Source organism: Saccostrea echinata, unplaced genomic scaffold (assembly GCF_033153115.1).
Source record: "Saccostrea echinata isolate AGI-Se365-2 ecotype Australia unplaced genomic scaffold, CSIRO_AGI_Sech_v1 ptg000056l, whole genome shotgun sequence".
In the NCBI taxonomy this organism is placed as follows: domain Eukaryota; kingdom Metazoa; phylum Mollusca; class Bivalvia; order Ostreida; family Ostreidae; genus Saccostrea; species Saccostrea echinata.
In genome coordinates, this window is record NW_026889805.1 from 16,299,822 (window position 1) to 16,327,576 (window position 27,755).

At 33.5% G+C, this 27,755-nt stretch overlaps 2 protein-coding genes across 2 annotated transcripts; both read left to right on the forward strand.

The window, feature by feature from the left end:
* Nucleotides 1–931: 931 nt before the first annotated feature.
* On the forward strand, nucleotides 932–14,220 carry LOC133173907 (acetylcholine receptor subunit beta-like). The gene is made up of 6 exons (XM_061308973.1): nucleotides 932–1,028; nucleotides 3,584–3,735; nucleotides 7,242–7,286; nucleotides 8,641–8,756; nucleotides 9,194–9,720; nucleotides 13,871–14,220. The coding sequence occupies exons 1-6, from the start codon at nucleotides 932–934 to the stop codon at nucleotides 14,218–14,220; spliced, it is 1,287 nt and encodes a 428-aa protein (XP_061164957.1).
* A 4,224-nt stretch (nucleotides 14,221–18,444) lies between these two features.
* LOC133173908 (acetylcholine receptor subunit beta-like) lies at nucleotides 18,445–27,547 on the forward strand. The gene is made up of 6 exons (XM_061308974.1): nucleotides 18,445–18,517; nucleotides 20,340–20,491; nucleotides 20,729–20,773; nucleotides 21,515–21,630; nucleotides 21,896–22,422; nucleotides 27,177–27,547. The coding sequence occupies exons 1-6, from the start codon at nucleotides 18,478–18,480 to the stop codon at nucleotides 27,545–27,547; spliced, it is 1,251 nt and encodes a 416-aa protein (XP_061164958.1). The 5' UTR covers nucleotides 18,445–18,477.
* Nucleotides 27,548–27,755: the final 208 nt, after the last annotated feature.

A 27,755-nucleotide genomic window follows, 5' to 3' on the forward strand; every position in this document is an offset into this window, starting at 1 on the left:
AAAAGTTTTAAGTAGTAAAATCTCCTTGAATACTTGAGAAAATAATCCGATCTGGCGCGAAACAAACTGCATATATGTTAAGAAGGGACTTATTTAATATTCATCCAAAGCTCTCATTACAAAAAAAGTTTATTTTGTATTTGAAAAATACTTGGGTATTTTGCCAAGGGAATTTTGAAAAAAAAAATAGCTGTAAAATTTCACATAATTCACCTTTACGTAGATGGTAGGATACTCCATGTAATGAAAGATGCAGAATTTTTGCAATACTAGACAGATGTATTTATTTCATTTTGGAATGAAAAGCTTTTTCACGTATAAGAAAACATTACTTACAGATTTTAGATTGTCATAAACTAAACATTTTTTTTTAAATTTTGTGAATGAATGTCAGCCTTTAAATTGAAAACACTGAAAAAAAAACTTTATTTATACTCAAAATTTATGAATGAGTATTCTCATTATTATCCACCCCATCTACATGTACATATTTTTCGTTTCATATATCAGGTACATGTACGTGTAAATCATATACGGTACCAATTTTGATGCATGTACATGTGATATATGTTCAACACTGTAAATTACTACTATAATTTTGTGTACTTCAAATACCATTATATTTAGGTGTTAGAGAATAAAATTAACTTGAACATAAGGGAAAAGTTGTACTTGTCTGCCTAAATATTATCCAATTTAGCAAGTTTTTAAATTACTGAGTAGTCTTTTGCATTACATATTCAATTTAAGTGTCTTTTTATTATCATTGAACAGGTAAGTTCAAATGAATGTATGAGTAATATGAACGAAAAATGTTTGCTGAAATAGAAATAATTGATTACATAAAATCGATACCTTACACTGTCTAAGTAATCAGTTACATGTACATGTATTGACCGAAAACTGTTTATGTCAGAATTTTGCCGGCTCGATGCTTGCAAGCGCTAAAGAGCGTCTGATATGGGTTCATCTTAAAGCATTTCTCCCAAGTCGAGCACTCCCAATATTAGCATACTGGACAGCTACAAGTAAACTCAAATTGTATATGTTTATCGTTCTGTTTCGATGTCTTTACATGGCACTGTCCATTTAGTTAGTTACTGTGCATGTATGACTATAGATGCGATACCGGTCTTGTAGAGGAGGCTTTCCCCTCTAAAATCCTCCCGAAAAGATGACTCTAGAGTAGGATTTCCCCCGGAAAACAGGCTCTAGAGTAGGATTCCCCCCACGGAAAAATGATTCTAGAGTAGGATTTCCCCTAAGAAAATCCCACACCAGATTAAATTTTTCGGGGGAAACCCTACTCTGTGTAAAAGTTGTATAGAGTGCTATTTACCCCAGAGCTAAGTTTCCCCCAATAAAATATCATGGCTGTACATACATTTATGTATGAGGGGGACACATTGATTCAAGTGTCCATTCTTCAGACTAGCGAATAGTTCCATAGAAACATACAAAGTATGAACATTTAAAATTTCATTTTTTTTGAGTAACTGTCAAACCAATTCTTTTGAAGCATTAAAACCTTAATCTTTTCATCTGGTCAAACTGGTTTCTGAAAAAAAGAATTGGTACAAAATAATCGGGTGGACACAATTTTAACCGTATCCATGAATACAAAAAGGAATTTCATTTTAAATGGATTTCTTTCGCCAGTTGTATTTCAAACTACATGTTAATGTACATAAATGTCTCTCAAAACTTCCGGTGTTTAAATGTAGCTTGAAACTAAAAATGGGTCATTTATTTCCAAAAATGTGAAATTTAGCAAAACTTTTAGAGAGTATTTTCTCACTGCTTTCAAATCCAATTTTCAATCGCTGGGGTCGAGGGGACACACTTATGCTTTGGCTTGCAAAAGCAGTGTTTTTTGTATTGTTGTGTTTATGGTTTTTGCTGAAGAACTAATCGATTCAAATACTCACAAAATGGCATTTGGAACCCATCAATAACATAGATTTTAGAATTTTCTCAGATCCTCTTTGTAAAAAGGATCGATACATAGATGAAATACTGGGCCTTTAGAGGGCAAGCAAATAATCAAATCACTAAAAAGGGGCATGGTATGATTTTAAAATTCGTGAGCAACACGCACGCAAAGAGAGAGTGTTGAGACATCATCGAGTCTTACGATTTTTTAAGTGAGTGACTTATTTTTCAATTTCCATTTTTTTTTTTTTTTACAAATTCGACAATTGTTGAGTCGAAAACATTCATATTTCCATTGAAAAATCAGTTGACAATCCTTAATACGAAAAAAACTATAAATTAGGAGGGTATGCATCCTCAGTAAGTTTGATTCCAAAGGTTCAAATATATTCTCATAGTGTGTTACCCAGTCTTCGTTTCCTCCTTTCGGGGGTGCGGGATGAGACCACGAAATGGTCATATTACCACACACTTAAAAATATTACATAATTATGTGGGCTTCAAAGAGTTTTTGATGATCGATTTCTTTCTGGACATTGTCATGTGCACTTCTATTTGCAATGCCTGTTATACTAGCCTGACAATAACCAGTGCTTGTGATACTTAAGTTTTTGCAGCATTGACCTCTTATTTTAATTTTAAAATGCATTAAAAAAATGTATCTAAATACATGTATAAGAATTACGAACAGGAATCAAGCTGAAAAGTCAATTGGAACAATGGAAATTGAGAGCAGAGCAAACACGAATCTCTGAAAACATCAGAGGTGGGATCAGGTGCCCTGGAGGAGTAACCATCATCAACTACTAAATCATATACATGTCCAAAACGATTTTCACTGTTTATTTTTAATTAAAAATGTGAATTTGAAACATTTATCTCTCTCTCTCCACTTTTCTCCTCTTCTTTCGGGAACAAACATTTCTGAAATATATCTAGCATCCTTAAGAGAAGGGGAATCAAATTTTTTGAATGAAAAGCCTTATTGATGTATATTTTTGTGACAATTTAAAAGAAAAATCAGCGAAAAGTGGGAACAATGTTGTCCATATGTAGTTAAATTCTTCTCAAGAATTTACCCTGTTTGTAAATAAGGTCATTTTAACAACCATGGAATTTGCGAAGTACTGATTTTAACGAGATAACGGTAATTGAAAAAAAAAAATCACATCAACTTCTTTGTAAGTAGCCCAAAAATTCATAATCAAATAATAATAATAAGCCTTTATTTATCCAGGATGACATAGTTTAGCAACAATGCTAGTTTTCAATATGGTCCTTCAATATAACATACATATATACAGGTATTAGTAAAACATAGTTTAAAAGAAATAGAGTACATATAAGATAAATAATAAATGTGAAATATTAAATAAATAAGTTCCAAACATCGTACACGGAACATGCTCTTGTGTATCTAATCAGTTGGGAGACATACACACCATATGCAGGTGATTGTGGAATATTACTACATACATAGGGAATCTTCAGGAATTGTGAATTTTGGTTTTTATACATTGTACCATAACCCTCGGGGCTAGCTGGGGTCACAATGATGAATGGAAATTAATTATGGGAATAGAAAGAAAAATCTTTTTTATAATTTTATGAAAAACAGCAGGACTATAGTGATTGATCTCTTGTTTTACAGTGCTTCCCTTTGAAGAAGCAGCTTTTTCGTATTCTCTTGAGAACGACCTTAGGACTCTTCTGTTCACAACTAATAGTTACAACAAATTTACACGACCACTCGAACAAGTTACTATCTCGGCCGAACTCAACCTGCTGTCGCTTGCATCACTGGTAAGTCAATCTTGAAGCCCTTCACCTGTATAAGGTGACCTCTCTCTATACATGTAAGTGAAAAATTCTCGAGCGGGACGTAAAACAACATACAATTTATCAATCCAATATGTCACATAACACGGAGGGATCTGTATGAATTGTCCCGTCTGTTTCATATAGATACATAACCTAGTTAAAAAAAGATGGACAAGTTGTGATAACAATGCACCACCAGTGGCTTCCATAGAAAAAGAATAAAAATAGTAACAAATTTTAATTCACAACTTGTTGGGTGGATTCACTTACTTTTCTACAAATAGATTAGACTCTGTACACTGTATTGCCTACATCTGTAAATCCATTTTCTTTCTTTTTATAGGTGCTTAGTTTCAACTCATTTGTAGGCCTAATATCATTATTAGAATTGGATTTAGTATAAACTTTCTACTCTCAAAAACAACAAGGCATGTTTTCTCAGGCAATCCACATACTTTTGTATACACACTTTTATCTTTTATTATGCCCCCGTATCGAAGATTCGTGGGTATATATATAGTTTTTGCCCTGTCCGTCCGTCTGTCTGTCTGTTTGTCCGACATACATACAAATGTTTTGATGTCTAATACTTGTATCTTTAGGAGTGTATTGAAGTGCAGGGATGCATGTACCTGATAATGCAGTGTCTGTGTAAAAGTGCTTTTTGTCTTCTTGGCTAAAGTCCTTGTCAAAGCTTGAATTTTGTGAAATTTGTAGAAAATTGTATTTAAGTTTAAATATTTTAAAAAGTTAACTTTTTATGCATTTTTTTCCCAAATGCATGATTTATACTGAAAATGGCTTTTTTTTCTTCAAAAAAGGGATCCTAGTGCAAAAAGATCAAATTTCTGTTCAGATTTTAAAACAGGCATAACTTTTAAGCAAATATGATGACATATTTCTTCTTAATGAAAATAAAGATATCAGATATCCTATCAAATATATTGCTGATTTGAATTTTTTCTCAGAAAAATATAAAGATAATTGAATGATTGAAATTAAACATAACATGTATGGAACATTGACATTCAGGGATATACAGCTATGGTGTATTGCATCATTAGTATAGTGTATACAACTTAACATTTTTCAATTTTTCATCGGAAAAAAATATTTATTTATACTTAAGTATCAGTAAGTCTAATAAACCATAATTGTTTATTTATCTTTGTTTTGTCTGACAGGTTTTATTTATAGCCTAGTTTATTTCAATATCCATTCTAATCTGCATCAACTATTTGCAATGTGCCCGCGGCTCCTACGATCGTTAGATTTATCTCCTCCAAACTCTTCACTACTTCCGTTCAGTTTCTGATTGGGCACCGCCATTTTTGGAATCCAAGCACAGCCTTTGTGCACATAAATTTTGTTCAAATACCGTCTCTGACTGGTCAAACGCAGATGCCTATCATGCCAGTCGTACCTCTAAGTGGACAGGGAAATTTTATGAATTCGTCTGAGCAAACATTTAATGCATTTATTGACAATAGAATCAGGCTCATCAGGCGCGGATCCAGGAATTGAAGTTAGAGGGGGCGCAAAAAGTAGGCAGGGGGTCTGGGAGCCGCCTTGAGGCGAAGCCCCCGGAAGCTTCAGGATTCTAGAGATTTTGTAGAGTAAAAATGAGGTCTACCAAGTAGACATTTTACATTTTCTCGACAAAACTATAATTTGCGCTAACTCTGACAATTTTAGGGGGGGGGGGGGGGCGCCGGGTGCGCCCCCTTAAATCCGCCACTACTCATTACTCAACAGTATATTTCAACCTAAGTTGTCTCGTCAGGCCCTAAAACCAAGTAACATACATTTTAAAAGATTTAAAAGAGCAACGAGGTCAGTCAGCCCTTATGTCCTAGACCTGGCAGATCCCAGAGAAGATGAGTTTGTTGAGGATGATGATGATCAGTCTTTAGAAGATTTCAGATCACACGGTAATGAGAAATGTGATGACACAGAATCTACAGTTGCTTCTAATGAGAGCACAGGCATTTGAAAGAACTTCGTAACTAAGTTAATCTTAGAATTAAAAGTTCTCTTGGAGGCTGATAAACCAGAACAAGAGTATGCTTCTTATGTATCAGAGTATTGTCCTTTCTGACATATTTTATTTCTTAAATAAAATCTGCAACATGATATCTATGAAATTTATAATATGTCTTTAATAATTTTTTTTAATGATTTTTGTTGCATCTCAAACATTGTTCAGCTTTATATCGATATAGAGTGAGTATTTTGAGAATTGTTTGATCACTCTATTGGTCACCAGGTTAGGTAGATTAGGGTCAGTGTAATTTGTAAATGCCATTGAGGATAATCTGTTTATCTATATTTATCTGTACTTATTGTAACTGGTGACTATTTCCTTGTAACGAGCTGATAGGAGACGTCAATAAAACAAGTTCATTTTATTTACGCTTTCCCTGGTTATATATATTTTACAGTCATCCCAAACCGTACTGGACAGGAGACTGGTTCAAAAGGGTCCCTCACTGCAAGCGAGTTCCCCAAGGTTCAATATAGACACGACAGTATTTACAGTGTAAGAAAGAATACTCAAAGATTAGGCCTCCTTTGTAGGTATCAGCCATACAAGCCTTCATGAATGTTACAAGGAATGACAGGTGCGAGGCAATGTCCATGCTCTCTAAGCAAAGGATGATGAAAGATACGCAGTATCAGCAGATCATTTTACAAAGTTTTGTAAAGTACCATGAACACATCACAAGATATACACTATCTGGGGTTCAACATAAGGAGGGGCCTTGTCCTTCCTTAGGAGGACAGGTACCAGAAAATAGGAGAGATTACTATAATACTAGACATGGAGAGTGTTTTCAGGCACCTGACGTTACCTATTTTTCTTTTAATAAAAATAAATATCCCCCCATAGTGGCCCCTACCTAATTATTCTCAAGGTTCACATCGCCGCCATCTTGATTTTTTCTAGGTTGGTCACATTAACTTGTATTTTGTCTGAAACTCCGTGAAATAAATTCCCTGCAACCGTATTCTTTCTGTGGTCAGTCTTTCGAGGTCTCAATTTACGTATACGGACAGTGTACTAGTAACCAAAAGAGCACATCTCACTTGCAATCATTAAAAAATTCTCGTCAAAATCGACTCGAGCTAATTGCAAATAGTTGAAGCAGGTTAGAATGGATATCTTATAAACAGGGGTTTTACTTTTAAAAACCCACAATATGAATTTTCAGAAGCTGATTTTGCTACACCAGGGTCAGTCTGTACCTCAAACATAAATACATTATGTGTGCTTTAATGCGCTAGTTTGGAGTTTGAAAATTAACCCGAGTATGACACTTCGTAAAGTATTAAATATTTACGCAAACGTGTGAAAAAATGTGACAAAGGAATTATCTGAAAAATAGTGTGACGAGCTAGGTATTTCATTAAAAGTCATATTGATGATTACTTTTAAGAGTGTATCATATGCAACACGCCATTTCTATTAAGCAGTTTTCTAATTGTAGAGCATTAAAGATCAGTCGATGTCGGTTTCCTGCTATTTTACATTAGTAAGTATAAAATTCAAATTACATATAAAAATGATATAAATCTAAAAGGGGAAATATTTTTTCCCTCAATAATAGTAGGACCATAATTAATCATTTAAATAACTAAGCTTCAGTATGTTCCATGGATTCAATTTTGTACAAAACATGACGGGATTAGGTTTTCTTACAAGAAATAATGGACAAATCTTTTTTCTTTCTCTTTTCTAAGAAGTAGCAGGGCCACATAAAAGTTTATCAGATATATTATCCAGCTTTCCAACGTAGTATAGATTTAGGTTTGTTAGGAATATTTTCTTTAGAATTTGGATTGGGCCACAAAAAAGGGTCAGAGTTTTTCAAAGGATAGATTTATCCATTCATGAAAATGGACGTCATTTAACATATTTGTTACAAAATAAAATTTTACAGTTTTTCTCAATTCTTTTGTAATCATCTATCTGCCGGGTTTCTCCCACATAAATAAATTTTGAAATTGCGCATTTTAAAATCAAAAGTTTTGTACGGTATTGACTGAAATAAGAGAAATATAATCAAGCCAAAAAAAAAATTAAATAAAGTTGCATGTTTTCTGACCTACCCTGGATATATAATGTAGAAAAAACGTTAAAAAATCATATTAAACAAATCCAGAATCCATATCTTTATGTAGTGAATACTCAAACAACTTGTAGCCTTCGGGGATTGCATTTGAGCGAAAATAGGGGCCTACAGTTGGATGCAAAAATACATAAGAAAAAGTGTATAGATATGCAACATCTCTTGTCTAATGTAAATTCAAGTTTGTAAAGACTGGATCATGATATATTATTATGAGTTGAAGTTTACACAGAATACCTAGAATGGATCTTTTTAGTTTTATGCACGAAGTTTTCCTTTTCAAAATGGTAAAATCATGATAAATCAAAAATCGTTCAAAAATGTAGTATAAGATCCTGTTTCATCAAATCTTGGTCCCTCTTTCTGAGAATTAGCTACATTAAAGGATAAACAATGTTCAGGAACAAGGATTCTGGGGGGAAAATCCTCATAAACTGCAGAACTATATGTACAATGATGATTGTAAATTGAAAGCATCTCTGTGAATGTAGTACCTTGGGGATATGCTGCGGTCAAAACAAGGGTGAAGAGATTTTTAAAGAAATATAGGTATATACATGCAAACTTCTGCAAAAATGAAAAAAAAGATTTCAATTTGTAAACTTGACCTCAAGCCTCAATATTCTATAAAATAAAAGTGTTGGAATCATGATCTATCAATGATGGACGAATTTCCTTTTTGTACACATTCATTTGATATTGGTAAGCGTTGCAGCAAATAGTTACTTCCATAAAATATGATTCTGTACAAATTTAGCAATGGACCGACTCTCGTTTGTCATGGAGCACTAACCCAACATACAGTACTGATGTACCAGTCATTTACTCCACAGAAGACTATGTCTGGATTCCATCACTGTCTGTTACAAATTCGTAAGTAAAAATATGTTTTGTTGCTTTCATGCATATTATACATTCAGATACGACATTTTAACGCATGATGAAGATATCATTATCAAACTTGACTGTCAAAATAAACAACTTTTAAAATGATTTTTGCTGTTATCTACAAGTAGATATTATAAGTTTAAAGAATATATAATATATTAATAAAAAGACTAAGAATGTGTAATGGGATCACATTTAGGGAAAATTTAGCCTGTACATACCCCCTTCCCAAATCTGGCCCAAAGACCATAAACTGAGAACAAACTTTTAATTCATAAGTCCAAATTTTAAAATTTTGAATATTTTCATTTTTATTTAACGACATTGAAAAGTTGTAAAGTACTCAATTCTAAACAAATTATGAAACTATTGTTAATTCAAAAGTTATATACTAAACACTTACATTATCTGGTTTCTTTCAGAGTAAGCGACATTGGCGTAATCAGTGACGATACTGTCGTCATTCGAGTTGCTAGTGACGGTACTCTGACGTGGACGCCAGGTGGTATCTACGACACTTCCTGTACAACAGATGTTACGTATTACCCATTTGACACACAAACATGCTCTGTAACATTAACCACTTGGGGATACACAAACATAGAAATCGCTCTGACAGGTGTCGGGGTGGATAAATCATATTATGATGAAAATGGGGAGTGGGATTTCGTATCTTCCTCAACCACTACCACCACACGTTCATCCGGTGACAATACCTTACCCCAAATCAGCTTTAATTTGACCTTCAGGAGGCGCCCTGCATTCCAGGTCATGAATACAATTGTTCCCATGATTCTCCTTGCCTTTTTAAAGGTTTTTGTTTTCCAACTTCCACCCGATTCAGGAGAGAAGATTGGGTACGCTCTCACAACTCTTCTGGCTTTTGCTGTTTACCTTACATTGGTGACTGATCATATTCCTTCAACCTCCATCAATACGTCATGTCTGAGTAAGTTGTTTAAAATTATACAAGCAGTTATTACTTATTTTGATGTTTAGAGGGATGTCCACTTTTGATACCAGAAAGATGGTCTGTAATTATTTTTAGCGTAGACCCCCATATTACTTCAATGACACAACCCCAGAGAGGGGGTAGGCGCTAATATATCCCCGCGCTGGAACCACCATTTTTTTCATATCATACAAATGATAGATTTCAAAACTAGCCTGACTTCAGCACCGAAGTCTAGATGAAAGAAATTTGAGAACTTTTAATCTTTTAAGAACTACATATTCCAGACTAACGATTGATTGATTTAATGTCCTTCCATCAGTTCTCTAAAATTTAAATAAGGTCATCTTCTGAGTAGTATAATGTACATACCTTAGATGTAAGTAAATATGATAGAAATATTAGAATGGTTAACATGTGATTTACAAAGTTATAGCATAGTAACCTATTCGAGTTACCAAAAAAAAACATAAGGATAATGCAGATAGTGCTAAGGAGAAAAGATTGAACTCAAAAATTGTTAACATTAGTGTTTTCTATCCTTTGAGTTAGTCATCAATATTAAAAGTAAGCAATGTGTATTTACTCTATTTAAATATAAAGAGATGGATGGTACTAGTCATTTCCCAAACAAAAATAAGCCAAGTTTTATGACCAAATGAGAAGATAACGAACAGTAATCAAGCTAAAAAAATCAATTAGGAGCAAACGCGTACCCTATGGAATACTCTAGATAAGGTGCAGTGTAAGAGTAAGATCTCCTGTTGACCGGTGTCGCTTGAAGGGTAGAACGAAGTATAATCTGAAAACAATCATTATGAAAATAGTTGTCTAACAATTTGTATTAAAGATGTCAGTCAATATTTGACCTTACGACATGTTGGCTTTGCTCAAGGTCATTGTGACAACGATAGAATATGTGTATTTTTTTTTTTACTTTAAACGAGATTGTCAGTATCTTTGTATCATCAAATTGTTGACATCATGAACAGCTGCTTCTTCAGTATAAAAATTTGGAACTCAAAAATTACGATATTTTGCGAGTAGGGATGTCACATCGGTCAATATTTGATAATTGGTTACTCGGACGATTTCGCGATCGAGTACCCTGGTACTCGGAAAAAGTGTGTATACATGTAAAAGTTCGTTGATTTTATTGAGACCGATGTACCCCATTGATGTTTTCCTCCGTTTATAAGGAATGTACATAAACACAGAGCCCAACGAAAAAGATTTTTTGGTACTTAATAATATATGTATCAATTGGTTGATTGATATTGTTTAACGCCGAGTCGGCAATATAATATATGTATCAAACAAACTCGAAAGACATGATCAATACGTTCTATTTCCAATATGGAAGAGTTATACTTCTTAGTGCGCTGTGAAAAAGTCGGAAAATGTACAAATCTCGCGGGATTTCTGGGACAAACGTAACATAAACATGTAAACAATATGTTGAATGTCGATGAACAAATCCTAACAAAATGCAGATGAAATATTTTATTGTTGTGGACTTTATATACATCAAGAGTAGGAATGACAACGATATCAATTTATATCTATTGTTAATCGTAAGTATCTATTTATCGTATGATACATCTAATACAATACACTTGCCTCGGAAATGTCGTATTGTTTATTAAGGGATGATAAATTTAGGGTCCTCGCTCTCTTACATGTCCTTTATTTCTTCTATTCTTTAATTGGAATGACAAATACATTTAACATTTAAAATTGGATTGAGATTGGCATGTTTTGTATTATACGCAACGCCATGCCGTCCCAGTCAGACGACCAAACGCGCCTCTAATTTTGAAGAGTTCACTAATGGAAATCAAACGTATTAATACACCAAGAAAAACAAAATAATGCTTTACAGTTCTAGAGAAGGACGCAACTTTATAATGATTAGACTAGCGAAAGAGAATATCTTTGGGAATGGGCGTTGTCGTGATCGCGAGTCGTATATTATTTACATTTCCAAATGTTTTCTCTTTAATAACTCTGAAAAATAAATATGTTGGTTTATCGATATTTACAACTTTATACGTTATGCATAAATTATCCCACGTTTCCAACTGCAGTTGATACCCAACCAACGACAGTGATTCCTTAAATATATAGTTGTGTCCCCCGTATATACGCTAAATTTACAATGCACAGCTGACTTTTAACATTTTTTAAGTCCGGTTATTTTCAAATATTTCTTCACTTTTGAATTGGTAGCGGTATTTTATGTATGTCCGATTTCGCTACTGAATGCTAATTAAATAATCTAAAGATAATTAATATACCATTAAAAAACGATGTTCATTGAAACCAAATGATTTTTGCCATCGAAAAATTAAGGTCACGAGAGGCGAGAACAGCTGTTTACGGTATCCAGTGATTGGTCACGGTAATTACTGTACATACATGCGATAACGGGTATTGACTGGTGTAGTTGACGTTAATTACTGTATAGACATGGACAATGTTTATTTAAATCACATTTTTGATAAGTATTTAATAAATATGTGCACTTTGAAATGTGAAAAAATATTTATCCGAGTACCGACGTTCGATCGAGTACTCGGTTAACCGGGTACTCGTTGACATCCCTACTTTCAAGTGTCATCAACATACTTTGTTAAAAAGCATTCTAATTCCAGACACAAGTACTCTGAAACTGAAATTAAAAAGACACTGAAGGATCTTTTTAGTCTTTGGAGTCAAGGTTTTTAAACAACCTGTTTGAAATTCGATGGGCACTAATTGCACTCCTTTGTAAGCCTAAGTTAATGGACAATTAACTAATTATCTAAATTTGATGACAAACGTGATGACTTCAGCTTTGCCATCGTCAGCTTTCCCTATTGATGCAGTAATATCACCTTCAGTGTGTTATATCTACCAAATGATTCGGTACCCAACAGTATATTCTGGGTATGATCAATTTTGAAATTGAAGGATATTGACAAATAAGTTGATATTACGTGGTTTTCAACAATTTCATTCAAACGTCAGGATTCCACAGATTCTAGGGTCAATATAATAACCTTGTTTTCAAATACAAGTACAATCTATCGCTGGATTTTATTTTGACTTGTATGTTAAGCTATTGTTTTTGCACTTATTTTCACTATGGATTACTTCGTTTACTTAAACAATACAGAGATTTCCCGGAGGTTTGACCGACCAACAGGGTATGCTTACTCCTCCTTGGCACCATATCCCAACTGTATTTTTCTCAGAGATCAGTGTTTTTGACCTGTTCAGGTTTTGTGTTGTATAAAGGATTTATATCAATCACTGTTCATTATCTTTGAAAATCTTCAATTGTGAGAGATTTTATGTCTAATCGAAGGTTCGGGGACATGTAGTTTTGCTCTCTCTCTCCTTCTATCCGTTTGTCCGCAAAAAAACTTTAACCTTCCCCATAACTTTTGATTTGTCGAAGCTAGAGCTTTCATATTTTAGTTGTGTATTCCTTGTAACAAGACTTTCCTATAGGTACCGAAATATTTGACCTTGAAGTTTAACCTACTTCTGCAGAATTTTACCAAACTTTAACCTTGGCGATAATTTGTGAACGTTCGGTGGAAGGGCTTTCATACTCTACATGTATATTCCCTATAATAAGATCTGCCCTTGGTTACCAACAATTTTGACCTTGACCTTTAAGTTTGACCTATTTTTGAAAAACTTAAACACAGGTCATAACTTTTTAACGGTTTGTGCTAGGGCTTTCATATTTCACAAGCAAGTGTTTTCTTAAGTATAAATATTTTTGACTTCGTTACCTATTTTGAAAACTTTGACCTTGACCATAATTTCTGAATGAATTGCTGCTAAGGCATGTATATACACCATATGTGCATTTTACTTGTGGTAAGTCCTTTCTTTGGGTATCAACATTTTAAATCTTTTGTGCTTGAATTTTGACTTGCATGTGAGAAATTTTAACTTTCGCCATGAGCTGTCATACAGGAGCATCCGTGTTTCACAAACGTCTTGTTTTAAAATGGCGAACATATAGGTACCAGTTTTCTCGGTTGACATGGATGGTCCCTTTTTTTGGTGTTAATCAAGTTTTAAAACCAAATGTAAATTGTTTCATGATGTTGTATGCTCTTTACTTTACCTGAATTTATTTCTTTTTCAGCTGTATACTTGGTCATCATTTTTGCATTGGGAATAATATCCGTGCTTTTTACCATATATGTCCTCAAATGTCATCACAATCCCGAAAACAAACCTATTCCAAAGTATCTCAGCAAACTCTGTATAGCTTTTGCAAAGCTGACATGTGACAACTGCTGCTGCAAGAATAAGAACGCCGTAGAAGAACTTGCAGAAGGTGCGAAGACTCCGGTGGAAGTAATTGAACCAGAACTCACCTGGCCAGACGTAGCAAAAATTCTTGATGCTTTCTTTTTCAAAGCATATATCCTATTTTTATCGTGTTTGACTGTTTGTGTGCTTTTGACATTTATCATAAGTTATTATCAGTAGAAACATGTAAAGATATTTATCTTTTTAAAACTGTATAAGATACATAAAATATACATTAAAAAATAAAAGAATGTATTTTTTTCCTTCAAAATTACGGTACATATGATGATAAAACAGTTATAATTATGCATGTGCATGTTTAATGAAACGCATCAAAATTTTAAATGCTGAGAAAGAAGACTCTAAACAGAGCTTTCAAGAAAATTTGAAAGCGGATTGAAGTTTACATTTGATATCACAATTAATATATCAAAGTTTACAGGTATTAACATACTGTATGTGTTACTAAAAAGTGAGCTATATTTTAGCAGTTTTGGCGCAGACAACTTATTCATGAATAAAGTCAGTAAATCATTAGTAAATACAATTCGTGGCGCAGACATGTAGCGCTTATTCATGATTATGCCAACCACTCAATATCCAGTGACTGCGCTAAAGTTTGAATACGTCAATTTATGTACACAAACATTTTTTGGAATGCATATTTGTCCATGAAATTCATATAACTAACTGATTTCATATTTTCATAAAAAATCGACATTGATGCTAAGAACAAAATAGAATACCATAAGAAATTCAAAAAACTTAACAAAACAAAACGAAATAAAACATGACTTTTCTACTCACATTGAAAGATGTCAATGTTTTTCAATAGAATCCGTAATTATACCCCCGCTCCGAAGGAGAGGGGGTATACATGTACTCTTTTACCCTTGTGTGTCTGTCTGTGTGTCTGTCTGTAACAAATTTTGGATTCATTTTTGTGAGAATCCGATGTCAACTACCTGTTTATCCGTGCGTACCATACATAACAAATTTTGGTCGCAGTTTTCTCAGCAATTACTCATCCAGATTCTTGAAATTTTAACACACTCTTTGTTTAGGCATGCCATATGGTGGGATTGTTTTTGTACGAATCTGATGTCAACTTCTTCTTTATCCATGCGTCAGATAAAATGAACTGGTACTTTAAGGTTTCTGATCCATTAAAAAATTTAAAAGGGGGGCACCTTCAAGGTATGATCAAATCAATTTGAAATTTTAAATTTGAAAAATCAAATGTTACTGATAGAGAAAAAAACGTTTATTTTGTAAAAGCGCATATTGTTTTATATGCCTTTTTTCCAAATATGTTTTTTTTTAAAAAAGATATTGCATAATGGCAGACGTGATCGGAAGGTCGTGTGTTCGAATCACGGCCGCGACTGACCCAAGTCGATAATCAAAGTACTGTTTAACGTCCCTCTCGAGAATTTTTCTCTCAAAAGGGAGACACCACCATTGCCGTTGGTGGGCTGTAAATTTAGATCTATATTCAGCACTCAGAGCTATTGAGCAGTGAGGGATCTTTTTTCTGGCAAGCACTCGGTTTAACGGTCTCATCTGAAGGACCGGTCTCCATGTCCTACACTGGGATTCGAACCCGGCCGCGACGTAAGGATCGACTCCTTTATATCCGTGACTCTAGAGCAAACACTCGAACCACTGCGCCACACGGCGACTGGCATTAAATGAAATAAAATGCTATTAGAATATGTAAAATGGAATGGAAATAAAAGTTTATTGCAATTTTTCACCATACAAGTATTTTAATAAGTAAATTCATATTTCCGTAGTATGATGAGGACATGTATTAATTGAAGTTGTAATTAATTATTTCTAAAAGGTTGAACGACTTCGAAAAATTGTACAGAAGTCTTACTTTTTCTTTGATATATATTGTTCGAAAAGAAAACAGAAGAACAGAATAACAAATTATTTTTCAGCCTCTATTTCTCCATCGTCTCAAGCCACGGTTCGGAGTCCTCATATATCTCTCTCCAGAATGGGAAAGGATCGTACATTTTGGTCGTGGTTTGCGACGATGCTATTTCTCATACGTAATCTTAATATCAAATGCATCGAGCCTGCTAGTCATTGCGCAATACGAAGTTAATTTGTGAACATATGCATGCAGGAGAATACTGACCTAGATGTAAATTAAGCCCACTGAATTTGCAAGAAATCCTAATGTATTTGTGTAGGTTTTTTCTTACGCTTTTTAAAGAGTAAATTTTATTCGAGGAACGATAGAATTTTCAAATACGAATGATATATATGGGTCACTTTTGTCCGTCACAGACTTCGTAATTATAGCTTTGATAAATTAGCATTCGTTCAGTAGTTTTTGTGTCCAAGATAATTAGGCAATGGCTTAATTTTTTTTTAAAAAGAATCTTAATAAACTTAGCAAATTTTTTGGCATCGTATCTGCCTCCAACAACTTTTTTATTAACTGAATAAGATGTCGTGATCTTTTTTTTTCCTTTCGGAAAATATATTTTTCTAATATAATAGTAAACTCGCTTGTTGTGAATTTGTTGTCGGATGGCATAACGAGTTTATTGGTCTGTAGAGACGACTATAAAGGGTTAGGAGGTGGAAAAATATACAGGTTGGTTATGAAATATGTCTAGAATTAGGGGCTGAAAGGTCGTTGATTGACTAATGCTAGAAAGAGGCGAAATACATCCCCAAAGTGCGCAGAAAATCTTGCGCCGTAAATTGCACTTTATTTACATTACGGGATCTGTAGCGTTATGGTCAAATACTAAAATATAAAACCATAACTTAACGCTACAGTTCTGCAGCTAATTTCCTACATAAAAGACCATAGTTGTCAACATGGTCTGTAGGAATGTAATTATGCAAAATGTCTTGAACAGAATCCTTAGACAATTTAAATAGGTTATGCAAGACACGCCTTGCAGTTACAGTTTTACATGATCTTTTCATGTCCAAATAGGATAACTTGACAGTCTAGGAAATCGGCACTTGTGTAATCTTACGATTCTCTTCCTTTATTTGTCTTGGAATGGCTCTCTCCACTATTTACATGTATCTCGCTGTGGCTTTCTCCCCCATTTGTCTTTCTATGGCGGTCTCCAATTTGTCTTGCTTTGATCTTTCTCCACTATTTGTCTTGCTACTGGCCTCTTCATTATATCTCTTGCATTGCTTTCTAAGCTATCTGTCTTGCTTTGGTTCTCTGCATTATTTGTTTTGCTTTGCTCTTTCTTGCTATGGCTGTCTTCAGTATTTGTCTTACTGTCGCTCTCCACTATTTGTCTTGTTGTGGTTCTCTCCACTTTTTGTCTTGTGGCTCTCTCCAGTATTTGTCTTCTTGTGACTTCTCCATTATTTGTCTTCTTGTGACTTCTCCAGTATTTGTCTTGTGGCTTTCTCCACTATTTTTCTAACTATGGCCCTCAGCACCGATGGTTTTATTTTACTTTTCCCTCATAACATTTTATATTTGTCAAAAAAATTGTTCTATTAACTCCAAATCAATAAGAACCATATGACTTTCCAGAAGTATTTAAAAAACGATTTTAACTTATAATAAATGAAAATGGCTTTACTACCAGATATGTTTTCTAATGGCCAAAATATAATCATTTCATTAACTAATTGTCTATGCACTACTTCTGTTATTCAAATAATGGGACGGGAAAAATGTCGATGAATTGATTATTTCTCCTTGAAAGTATAAGATTAATTTCATGGAATTTTACACTCATACGTAGAAAAATGGAGGAAAGCAATTAATTTTGGTTTTTCAATTAAACAGACAGTCATCGTTCTACTTTTTCTATTGACAAAGCGAATTTTTCTCTTGACAATTAAATTGGTATTTATGATGAAAAAAGTATAAAATTGTCATTTTACTAAAACACGCTAAGCTACAGTGTGCCTAAATTAAATGTGTGGTTAAATAATTTATTTTTTACCTGAATAATTATAAAGCAATGATTTTCATCAACCAATTTTCTCAATCTGAAGCGTTTATAATTCTTCTGTACGTTTTAATGACTGCGTCTATATGATACTTGGAATCGTCCTTCCGGTAGACATCGATTACTAATAATGAGGAATCAACATACATGTATTAGCTTAAGTGATAGGATACAGCAATGGCTACCAACTAACCTTATAGAATACGAATGGATTCTTTACAAAAAATTAATGACCTGTTTGGTTGATACAGTAGGGAATTTTTGCTAGTGTACTGCGACAGTAATTATATACAAACACTAAGGAGACACGTGAACCGGATATCTTTTATGTGAGAACACGGGGTGGGTTTTTAAAACCCGAATCCTTGTTTTGAATTTTAAAAGTTTTTCGGAGATCGTCACTTTAAATATTTTTTTTTAAATCCTTACGAATTCTAAACAGACTTAGAGGGTAAATCTACGTAGTGGAGGGACAAAATTTATGAACATGAGGATATTTCTACTTACTTTGTTTCTATCTTGTAAGTATCCTGAAAATGTTTGTGTAAAAAACATGTAAGAATTAATGTGAAAATTATATTTGAATTAATGAAAACAAAAAAAACTTGTAAAGAGCCTTACATACGTAAACATATTTATTTAATATATGAAATGATTTTTTCCAACAAACTTAAAACTGTTTTCATGTCGTATGTTAAATCACAGAATTTGTGATTTCTTTGGTGTTTATTGCTTTCTGAACATCCAAATTAAAAACTTTGCAATAAAGAACATAATGAGTATTCCTTTACGAAGTTAAACAATTTAAGGATCAACTTTAATGACTTCATAAAGTAATATTTTCACAATATATTTTATGAACATATATTATTATTTGTTTCTTTGTTGCATTAAAAGAGGGTTGTGAAAATTGCTAGTAAGCGTACGTTAAAGAAATAATTTTTGTATCCAATAATAATGTTGACAACTAGTATTACCAACTGCCAATACACAAGTATGGCTGTTGGAAAAACTGTTTGAAACTGTAATCATCGTATTTTGCTTATGAAATTAAATTCAGGTTTGCACATTGTTTACAAGAAACATGTAATACTTGGGTTTTAGTAGAATTCTCAGAGATGATATATGCTATATAAACAAGACCAATAACGAATCGGGGTTTATATGTTTGTGTCTATATGAAGTATACTTTATCTTATCTTATTAACGCTACTTGTGACTTTAACTTCATACATTTTTCTTTTAAATCTGTCCAATACTTTTCATCATTACTTATATTAAAAAAGAATATCTTAAACATTATTTAAAAAATACAGGATTTTTTTTTCTGAGCAGAAAAATCAAAAGATTCAGTAACAAATGTAGTTCGTTATGCGCTAGTTTACACTAACGATTTTGTCTGGAACTTCTTTTTCAAATGAAAGTAAAGTCATGTAAAGTCCACAATGCTTGTTAGTCGTAAATAAAGGGTTTCAAAAGAAATATTTTTTTCTGTGTATCAACATTGACAGAACAACTAAACAAGTGGATAGTATACAGAGAGATTATTAAACAATACATATTTGTACTCGTGATAATATATAGATCTGTTCACCAATTATGTCCCGTTTCAGTGCATTTAAAAGCAAGTGTAAACTATTGAAAAGACTTTTCCTATATATTAAAACCAGTTTAACAATAGACCTCGGCGTGTCGTTTTTGTCACGACTTCTTTGTACCAAACGTAGGTAAAAATCACGAAACAGTTCACTCTGTTATTAAAACCATGTAGCGGTTTCTTGATATGAAAGCCCCCTCTCGTCTGGTTTAATTACATAGAATTTACTTTGAATAGAACGCAAGTTAAAAACCTTTTATGATCCCAGGGAATGTTTTAATATATACGTGATTTTAGTGTATGCCCAAAGATGAAAAATAATCCTCAAACAGATTTAAATGAATGAATCTAAACTATCACATTTAATCTTGTCAATTTTAAAGGATATACTGCATATTCTTAAAAATTGCTCGAGCTCAGCTGCAGTTTTGTAATCTTATTTTTATAGATGGTGCTATAAAAAGTACTATATACCACAGTTCACTTAAATATTTAAAAGTACTTTTATTAGAAAGATAAAACTCTTTAATTTTTTATCTTTTCATTATTTGTTACCAGTCGTTTTTGAGACCAAATATGTCGTCTCTCTACAGACACATTTTAGTTTTCAATACGTATTTTACATAGAAATCTAAAATTCGTAGAAACCACATTATTAGAGATTGACCGAAAACTTGTACTGGGCATAAAGAGTGGGGGTATCTTTAAGTGCAAATGTGATTGTTTGTGTACCTTTTTCCCTGTAGTAGCTCCCTTTTGTGAAGCAGCGTTTACACATTCTCTTGAGAACGACCTAAGGACTCTACTCTTCACAACCAACAGTTACAACCGATTTACACGACCACTGGGCCAAGTACCCATCTCAGCCGAACTCAATCTGCTGACCTTAACATCTCTGGTGAGTCCATTTACAAAAAGGACATTGTTTAGATATTGGGAAAAAAAATGTTAAAATGATATTTAACTAGATGGACAGATTACTTACAACAAAGGCGTTAAAATCATAATGAATGGTTTCTAATAGTAAGTGTTTATTAAAACGCAACACATCTCATACTTTACGGTTGATTTTTTTTATTGCATTATCTTTAGCGCGTTGCATTTAATATTGGTCAGGGTTTTTTTTTAATTTTAGAGTATTAAAGATCAGACGATGGCGATTGCCGGCTATTTCACTTTTGTAAGTAATTTTAACGATGTCAGTGGTCTTCCTGCTACTAGTATTCTTTAAAAAGGAAATAGAACGTCAGAGTTTATAGCTTTGAATATTTACATTTACAAAATTTTCCCTTGCGTAATGAGTATTTAAACCTGTATAAAAACAGGTTCGTCACATGACCACAAATTCATTGTTAAGTCCTAAACGATTGACGTAATCGTAAGTTGTCAATGTGTCCAACCTATTTTATTTATACCGTTGATGTTTGAAAAATAAATCAAACTAAAATTCGCCAATATTTGTAAGAAATCAGCTACAAATGAAAATATTAAAAATAAAATACAATTTGAAAACATTAATTGGGAGTTGATCACGTAGCAAACCAGTAGAAATCTATTAGCAAAACCATTGTTACGTCATCAAACTGAGTTATGAAATAAATAAAAAAAAATCAAACTTTCGTTAATCAAAATGAAACACTCTCTTCTTCTCTGAGAGTTCTCTCTCTCTCTCCACTAATGGCTTAAATACTGGTAGCTTTTCGTTTATTTGTGATGCAGAAACACCGAGCAAAACAATTTTATGTCATTCGTTTGAGCGGCAAACATCCCTTGCTTACACACCAGTAACTGTTTATATTAGATCGGACAAGACAATTAACTAAGTCAAGTGAGACCTTCACAAATTAAACATTTCTGGTATTGTTTGATTACTGTGTGTAATATTTATCTAACATAAATTGAATTTTTATACACACTGAAGGTATGGACTGACAATCGATTATCTTGGATTTCTGATGCAACGTACAACACCGACATACCAGCATTTTACACCACACAAGACTATGTGTGGATACCGTCACTCTCAGTTACAAATTCGTGAGTAAATCACGCAGTGATGTCTTCTGTATGTTTAAAGCAGACACTATAAATGCATATTTAATAAATTAAAAACATAATACATGAATTGTATATTCCTCAAATTGTCTTTATAATAGAAAATCGAATATTTCAGAGAAGTTTCGTGACCAAAATAAAAAAAAATGAGAGAGAAGCTATAAAGTTTGCTTTGAGTGTGAATTATGTATGAAAAATATAAGCACTTTTGTAGCTTATAAAATTAAGTGTAGATTTTTTTCTTCAGGATAAGTGACATTGCAGTTATCAGTGACAACACATTCATCATCCGTGTAGCTAAGGACGGTACCCTGAAGTGGACACCGGGTGGTATCTACCAAACACAGTGTACAACAGACGTGACCTATTATCCCTTTGACATACAAACTTGCTCAGTCACACTAACCACTTGGGGATACACCAACATTGAAATAAGTCTAACAGGATCAGGGGTGGATTTATCTTATTATGAACCAAATGGAGAGTGGGATTTCTCATCTTATTCTATCACGTCCTCTACGCGCGCTCATGGTGGAAATAGTTTACCTCAGATAAGCTTCAATTTGACTTTCCGGCGGCGTCCCACATTCCAGATCATGAACACTATAATTCCCATGATCCTTTTGGCTTCTTTAAGTTGTTTTGTTTTCCAACTTCCACCCGATTCAGGAGAGAAGATGGGGTACTCTCTTACAACTCTTCTGGCTTTTGCTGTTTACCTTACACTGGTGTCTGGAAATATCCCAACAACTTCCATTAATACGGCAACTCTTTGTAAGTTCTTTTTTTTTTTTTTTTTTGGTTCTCTAAAGATTTTAGAAACGATTAATAAAATCGTTACATTAATATTTAAACAAACATATGATTAAGAAATGAGGAGAGTGTGAGGACTTTGGACCCTATTCTACCCATACTAATTCTTTTTTTTTAATTTGAAAAAAAATAGATGTCCAGAAGCTAGTTGAAAAAAAAAACACAACACCTCTCACCACAATAAATACAACGAAGTTTTTTTTTTCTTTACGTTCAGTTTTTATTTTGATATATTAAAGTTGCATAATGAGTCAAAACCATGTGTTTCTTTTAAGAAAATTGTATCACAAAACAAAAGATTTCTGTGAAATATGAATATAGCGAAGTTTTGACAACTCAACTGCACTGTAAAGCAAGAAAAAAACTGCAAAATATAAGTGCCGTAAAAACAAATATTGTATCTATCGCTTTGTTTTTATTGTCAACAAAGTCAAAGTCGCGCGTCCTTTATTTTTAGCGTGAATCTTGTAAACAACATTGAATTGGGGCAAGCAGAAGTAAGGAATAAGTTATGATCATCTTTTTTGAAGATTGCATCAAAATTCACAGTCATCTTTTTATATTTATATCTATGGAATTGAAACCATGGTAAATTCTTCAACTTTTCAGCGCATGCGTACAATAAAGAGGAAGAAGTGAAGCAATATTTTTGTGATGGGTTATACAAAGATTTTTTTTTTAACTTTTATTTTTCTCCATTAAATTAGATTTTTTAGGTTCTGAAACCTAATATCTTCAAGAACTGAACAAAATTTGCATGTGTCATGCAAAAATTCTACTGTTGTCAATGTTCCCGTTTGTCCGTCACAGTGTCGCTTTAAGGGTTTCAAGAGTCGCTATTTGATACTGAAGAAATGATAAAAAAAATCGTTGATTCAAAAGAAAGTATTAGGTTCATGTTCTTAAGTTTTGACCACAGGCCTTTGGATCGCTTAAATCTAACTTCGAGAAATTTGGGGTGTAATAAAAGGATAAAGGTATGGAACTCTTTACAAAGGGTACCCAATTTTGCGAATAAAATACTTTTAAATCAAAGTATCTAATTGTTTTCTTTCTATTCGTATCTATTCACATATAAACACTCTACATTACTAACAAAAAGTTCATTCCGAAATTCCATATACTTCCCGAGATATGCTGAAATCATATCCAAAATTGACCTGCATTTTTTTACTCGACATTAGCTTGGGCCCCTGGTCATTCACATGTATACAGACGATGTTTGAACTGCAGCGAACAACTGCATAATATTTGCACAATCTTTGAACATTTTAAAGTTGATTTTTTACTCCAGATCGTATGGTTAAGTCCGTAATGATTCCTTTCGCGAATAAATAATTGTAAAACGTCTGCTTAAACAACTGCACAGCCATTTTGTTTGTAAATGTGAAAAGAGTTATGATTGAACGGAATTTTCCCGGAATGCATTATATACCTTCTGATTTTTTAAAGTTAGACCGCTAAAATGTTGTTGGTAACTTAGTAAGACCTATTGATGAAATCATATAAAATTTTGTAGATACTGAGTGCTAAAAAGCAAATATTCAGTGATAATAGAATAAATTACGGGAAAAATTCGTCCCGTCATTCCCATTTTACAATTATTGTAAATATTCAGAGGCCCAAGCTAATATCGAGTAAAAAAAAGGTCATTTTTAGAATTAATTTCAGCATATCTCCGGAAGTATTCGGAATTTCGGAATGAACTTGGTAGTAATGTATATTGTTTATATGTGAATAGATATGAATAGAAAGTAAAATTTAAAGATCATTTGATTTAAAAATATTTTATTGGCGAAAGTGGGTACCCTATGGAATGAGTTCCATACCTTTATATTTTTTTTTTACGCCCCAGATTTTTAAAAGCGATCTAAAGGCCTGTGGTTTTGACCAGTTCTAAATATTCAGCCTATATCACCAGGTGTCAAACTTGACAAAGTCGGACTATGACGTAGTCGAAGCATTAATTGATTCTAAAGGATAATTTCATTGTCACGTCAATTTTTCTTATAAAATTAAAATTTAATGATATCAAATTTATTTATCTCCATTGCCAACTTATTAATCAACAAGAAATCATATAAAGACAGTAAAATATTAAATCCGTAGGTTTTCCAGCGATGGCAGATCATGAAACATCTGTTTTATCTTTAGATGTTTTACTAGAGAGAGTCATTGATGAAAACTTATAATCAAACTTTATGAATACTATGTACTTTTTCATCGTCAAATTCCTTTTTTTTTTTCATTTAGCAGTAAACCACTTTCACATGAATATGGTGTTTATGTCTCGTAGCTGATTCGATACGCAAGAGCATGCTCTGCGTACAAATATTTGGTAAACCGAGTGAGACGATTGATTGATTGTATGTTGTTTTACGTCCCATTCGAGAATTTTTCACTCATTTAGAGACGTCATCATATACCGGTGAAGGGCTTCAAATTTTGACCTTTACTCGGCACTCAGGGCCATTAAGCAGTGAGGGATCTTTATCGTGCCAACGTTTGCCGTGACAAGGGGCCTCGGTTTTTAAGGTCTCATCCGAAGTATCCGCAACTTTCACTTCAAAGTGCCGAGCGCATGGCGAAGGTATAGATGCTATCCATTTTTTATCGACTTGGGTCAGTCGCGGCCGAGATTCGAATTCACGACCTCCCGATCACGAAGCGAGCGCTCTACCGACTGAGCTACCGTGAACGGTCAGTGAGACGATTGAAAAATTAGTTAATGTCACAAGGGTATCAAATATCTCGACATTGTTCAAATCTATGGTTCTAAAATTACTTTGGCTGCAGATTCACCCTGTTATAGGTCTAACGTTGTTGACATTTGATAGGCCTTTATTTTCATACTGATTTGTAATTGTGGATTACTCCATTTACGAATCAAGACAAAGGGCTTGCTATGGGTGTGACCTATCGACAAGGTGATGGTTGCTCCTCCATGACGCCTGATCCTACCGCTGATGTTTTTGCTCTGCTCTTAATTTGTATTGTTGATTCCTGATTTTTTTTCCTTTCCGTTATCTTTATACATTTGTATTTCACCGTTTAAACCGATCGTTGTCATTCTGGACGATGGAAAAATAAAATACTTACTATTCAATGGCTATAAATGTCGAGAACAGGTCTAAATTTGCAGCCCTCCACCGGCAATTGGTAGCGTCCTAACATGAATTAAAAAATTTTTTTAAAAAAATCCCAAAGCAAACATAAAAAACCAACGATGTGTCTTCAAGTCTTCAGTTGGCTTACAAAGCCGAAAGTTCACACACAGACCATGTACAGAAAAAAGAGAATTCTTGAACCATTATCAATATAGCACTTGCATAAATAATTTATTGTCTCCTTTATACTTACCAACAGAATACTGCAGTAACATGTATCTTAAGGTGGTATGGGAAACAAAACGAAACTTCTACATATTTATATACAGCTGTACCTAAATTAGTAGGATCTGAAATACCTTCAGCTTTCAGTATGTTAAATGTAAATCATATACGGTACCAATTTTGATGCGCCAGATGCGCATTTCGACAAATTATGTCTCTTCAGTGATGCTCAAACCGAAAGTTGGAAATCCAAAATATTTAAATAAAAAAGACTTGGAATAGCTGAAAAAAGGTGCCAAAGACTGGACCAAATACGTGTATGATTTACATTATGACCCCTGGGTCGAGGCCTCTGCTGGTGGACTGTTAGTCCACGAGGGTCTCTACAGCCCAGTTACCTAATATTTCGGTACTAGCTTGAAAATACGGGATATATATTTAATTGCTGGGGTAAAATTTAGAAATTTATCCTTCGACGTATTTAGCTCCGGTCTTTGGCACCCTTTTGAGCATCACTGAAGAGACATATTAATTTGTGGAAATGCGCATCTGGTGCATCAAAATTGGTACCGTATATGATTTACATTATGACCCCTGGGTCGAGGCCTCTGCTGGTGGACTGTTAGTCCCCGAGGGTCTCTACAGCCCAGTTACCTAGTACTTCGGTGCTAGCTTGAAAATACCAATGCCAGCTTCCTGACTACCCGTGCGTCTGTCCGTACCAAATTTTTGTCGCAGTTTTTTCAGTAACTACTCATCGCAGATGCTTGAAATTTTAGCACACTCTTTGTTTTGCCATGTCATATGGTGGGATTAATTTTTGTACAAATCCAAGGTCAACTTCCTGTTTATCCCTCTGTCTGTCCGTATCAAATTTCCGTCGCAGTTTTCTCAGCAACTACTTAAGGCAGATGCTTGAAATTTTAGCACCCTCTTTGTTGAGGCAAATGAACTTGTGTATATTCAAATGAGAGCGTATATTCACATAGGAGTGGGGATATTACTAGTAAGCACTGGCTCACAAACTTCCTGATATTAGCTTGTGTATATCTCAAACTTACCAAATATTTTAATATTTTCCGATTCAGAGTAGCCATAATTAATTCTGTAGTGGTCCCAAAGAAATAATATTACTTCTCAAAACCATTGTCGTTCATTGGCCTTTGGAGCATGCTCGATAATTTTATGATTAAATATAAAATTGTTTAAAAGAGATAGATACCAAGGCTGTTAAAAGAGTTAATTTTATTACATTTTATCTTTTTTTATAAAATGAAATATGTTGCCAGATTAATGGATCTGTGCGATTTGTAAGATTTTATATTCCTTTTGTGCCTACATTTGCTCTTAAATATATTAATTTTTTCTGAATTGTTGTTGTAGCCGTGTACCTTATCATTATGCTGGCTATGGGAGTTATATCAGTTCTTTTGACAATTTATGTTCTGAAGTGTCACCACAGTCCCGAAGATAGACCTATTCCGAATTATCTCAAGAAATTTTGCTTTCTGGCATCTAAAATAGCATTCATTGACGCTTGCTGCAAGCAAAAGATTTACTCCATTGACGACCCTGAAATAGAATCGAAATCGAAAGAGGTTCCCAAGTCTCCAAATGAAGATTCGGAACTGTCTTGGCCGGAAGTAACAAGGATTCTTGATAAATTCTTTTTTAGATTCTATGCTGTATTTTTATTAATAGTTACATTATGTGTGGTTTTAACGCTTATAATCCATTATTATACAGATAGATAATTTTAAGAGATATTATTTTTAATGGATCAAGATTTCTTTATTATTATTATTTTATCCTTTAATGAATATATAACTGCATCTTGAACTTGATTTTTAAAACTTTATAAGATAATTGTTGCATGTGTTTTTACAAGCTAAATCCATTATTATTATTATTATTATTATTATTATTTGATTTTTTCAACTGGGTCAATCACAGATGATCTTC

Coding starts and splice junctions, on each gene's coding strand:
- LOC133173907 (XM_061308973.1), top strand. CDS start 932: ATGCTTGCAAGCGCTAAAGAGCGTCTGATATGGGTTCATCTTAAAGCA. Junction 1,029..3,583: donor AGCATACTGGACAGCTACAA/GTAAACTCAAAT, acceptor CTTGTTTTACAG/TGCTTCCCTTTGAAGAAGCA. Junction 8,757..9,193: donor TCACTGTCTGTTACAAATTC/GTAAGTAAAAAT, acceptor GGTTTCTTTCAG/AGTAAGCGACATTGGCGTAA.
- LOC133173908 (XM_061308974.1), top strand. CDS start 18,478: ATGAACATGAGGATATTTCTACTTACTTTGTTTCTATCTT. Junction 20,492..20,728: donor TGCTGACCTTAACATCTCTG/GTGAGTCCATTT, acceptor TTTTAATTTTAG/AGTATTAAAGATCAGACGAT. Junction 20,774..21,514: donor TTGCCGGCTATTTCACTTTT/GTAAGTAATTTT, acceptor TACACACTGAAG/GTATGGACTGACAATCGATT.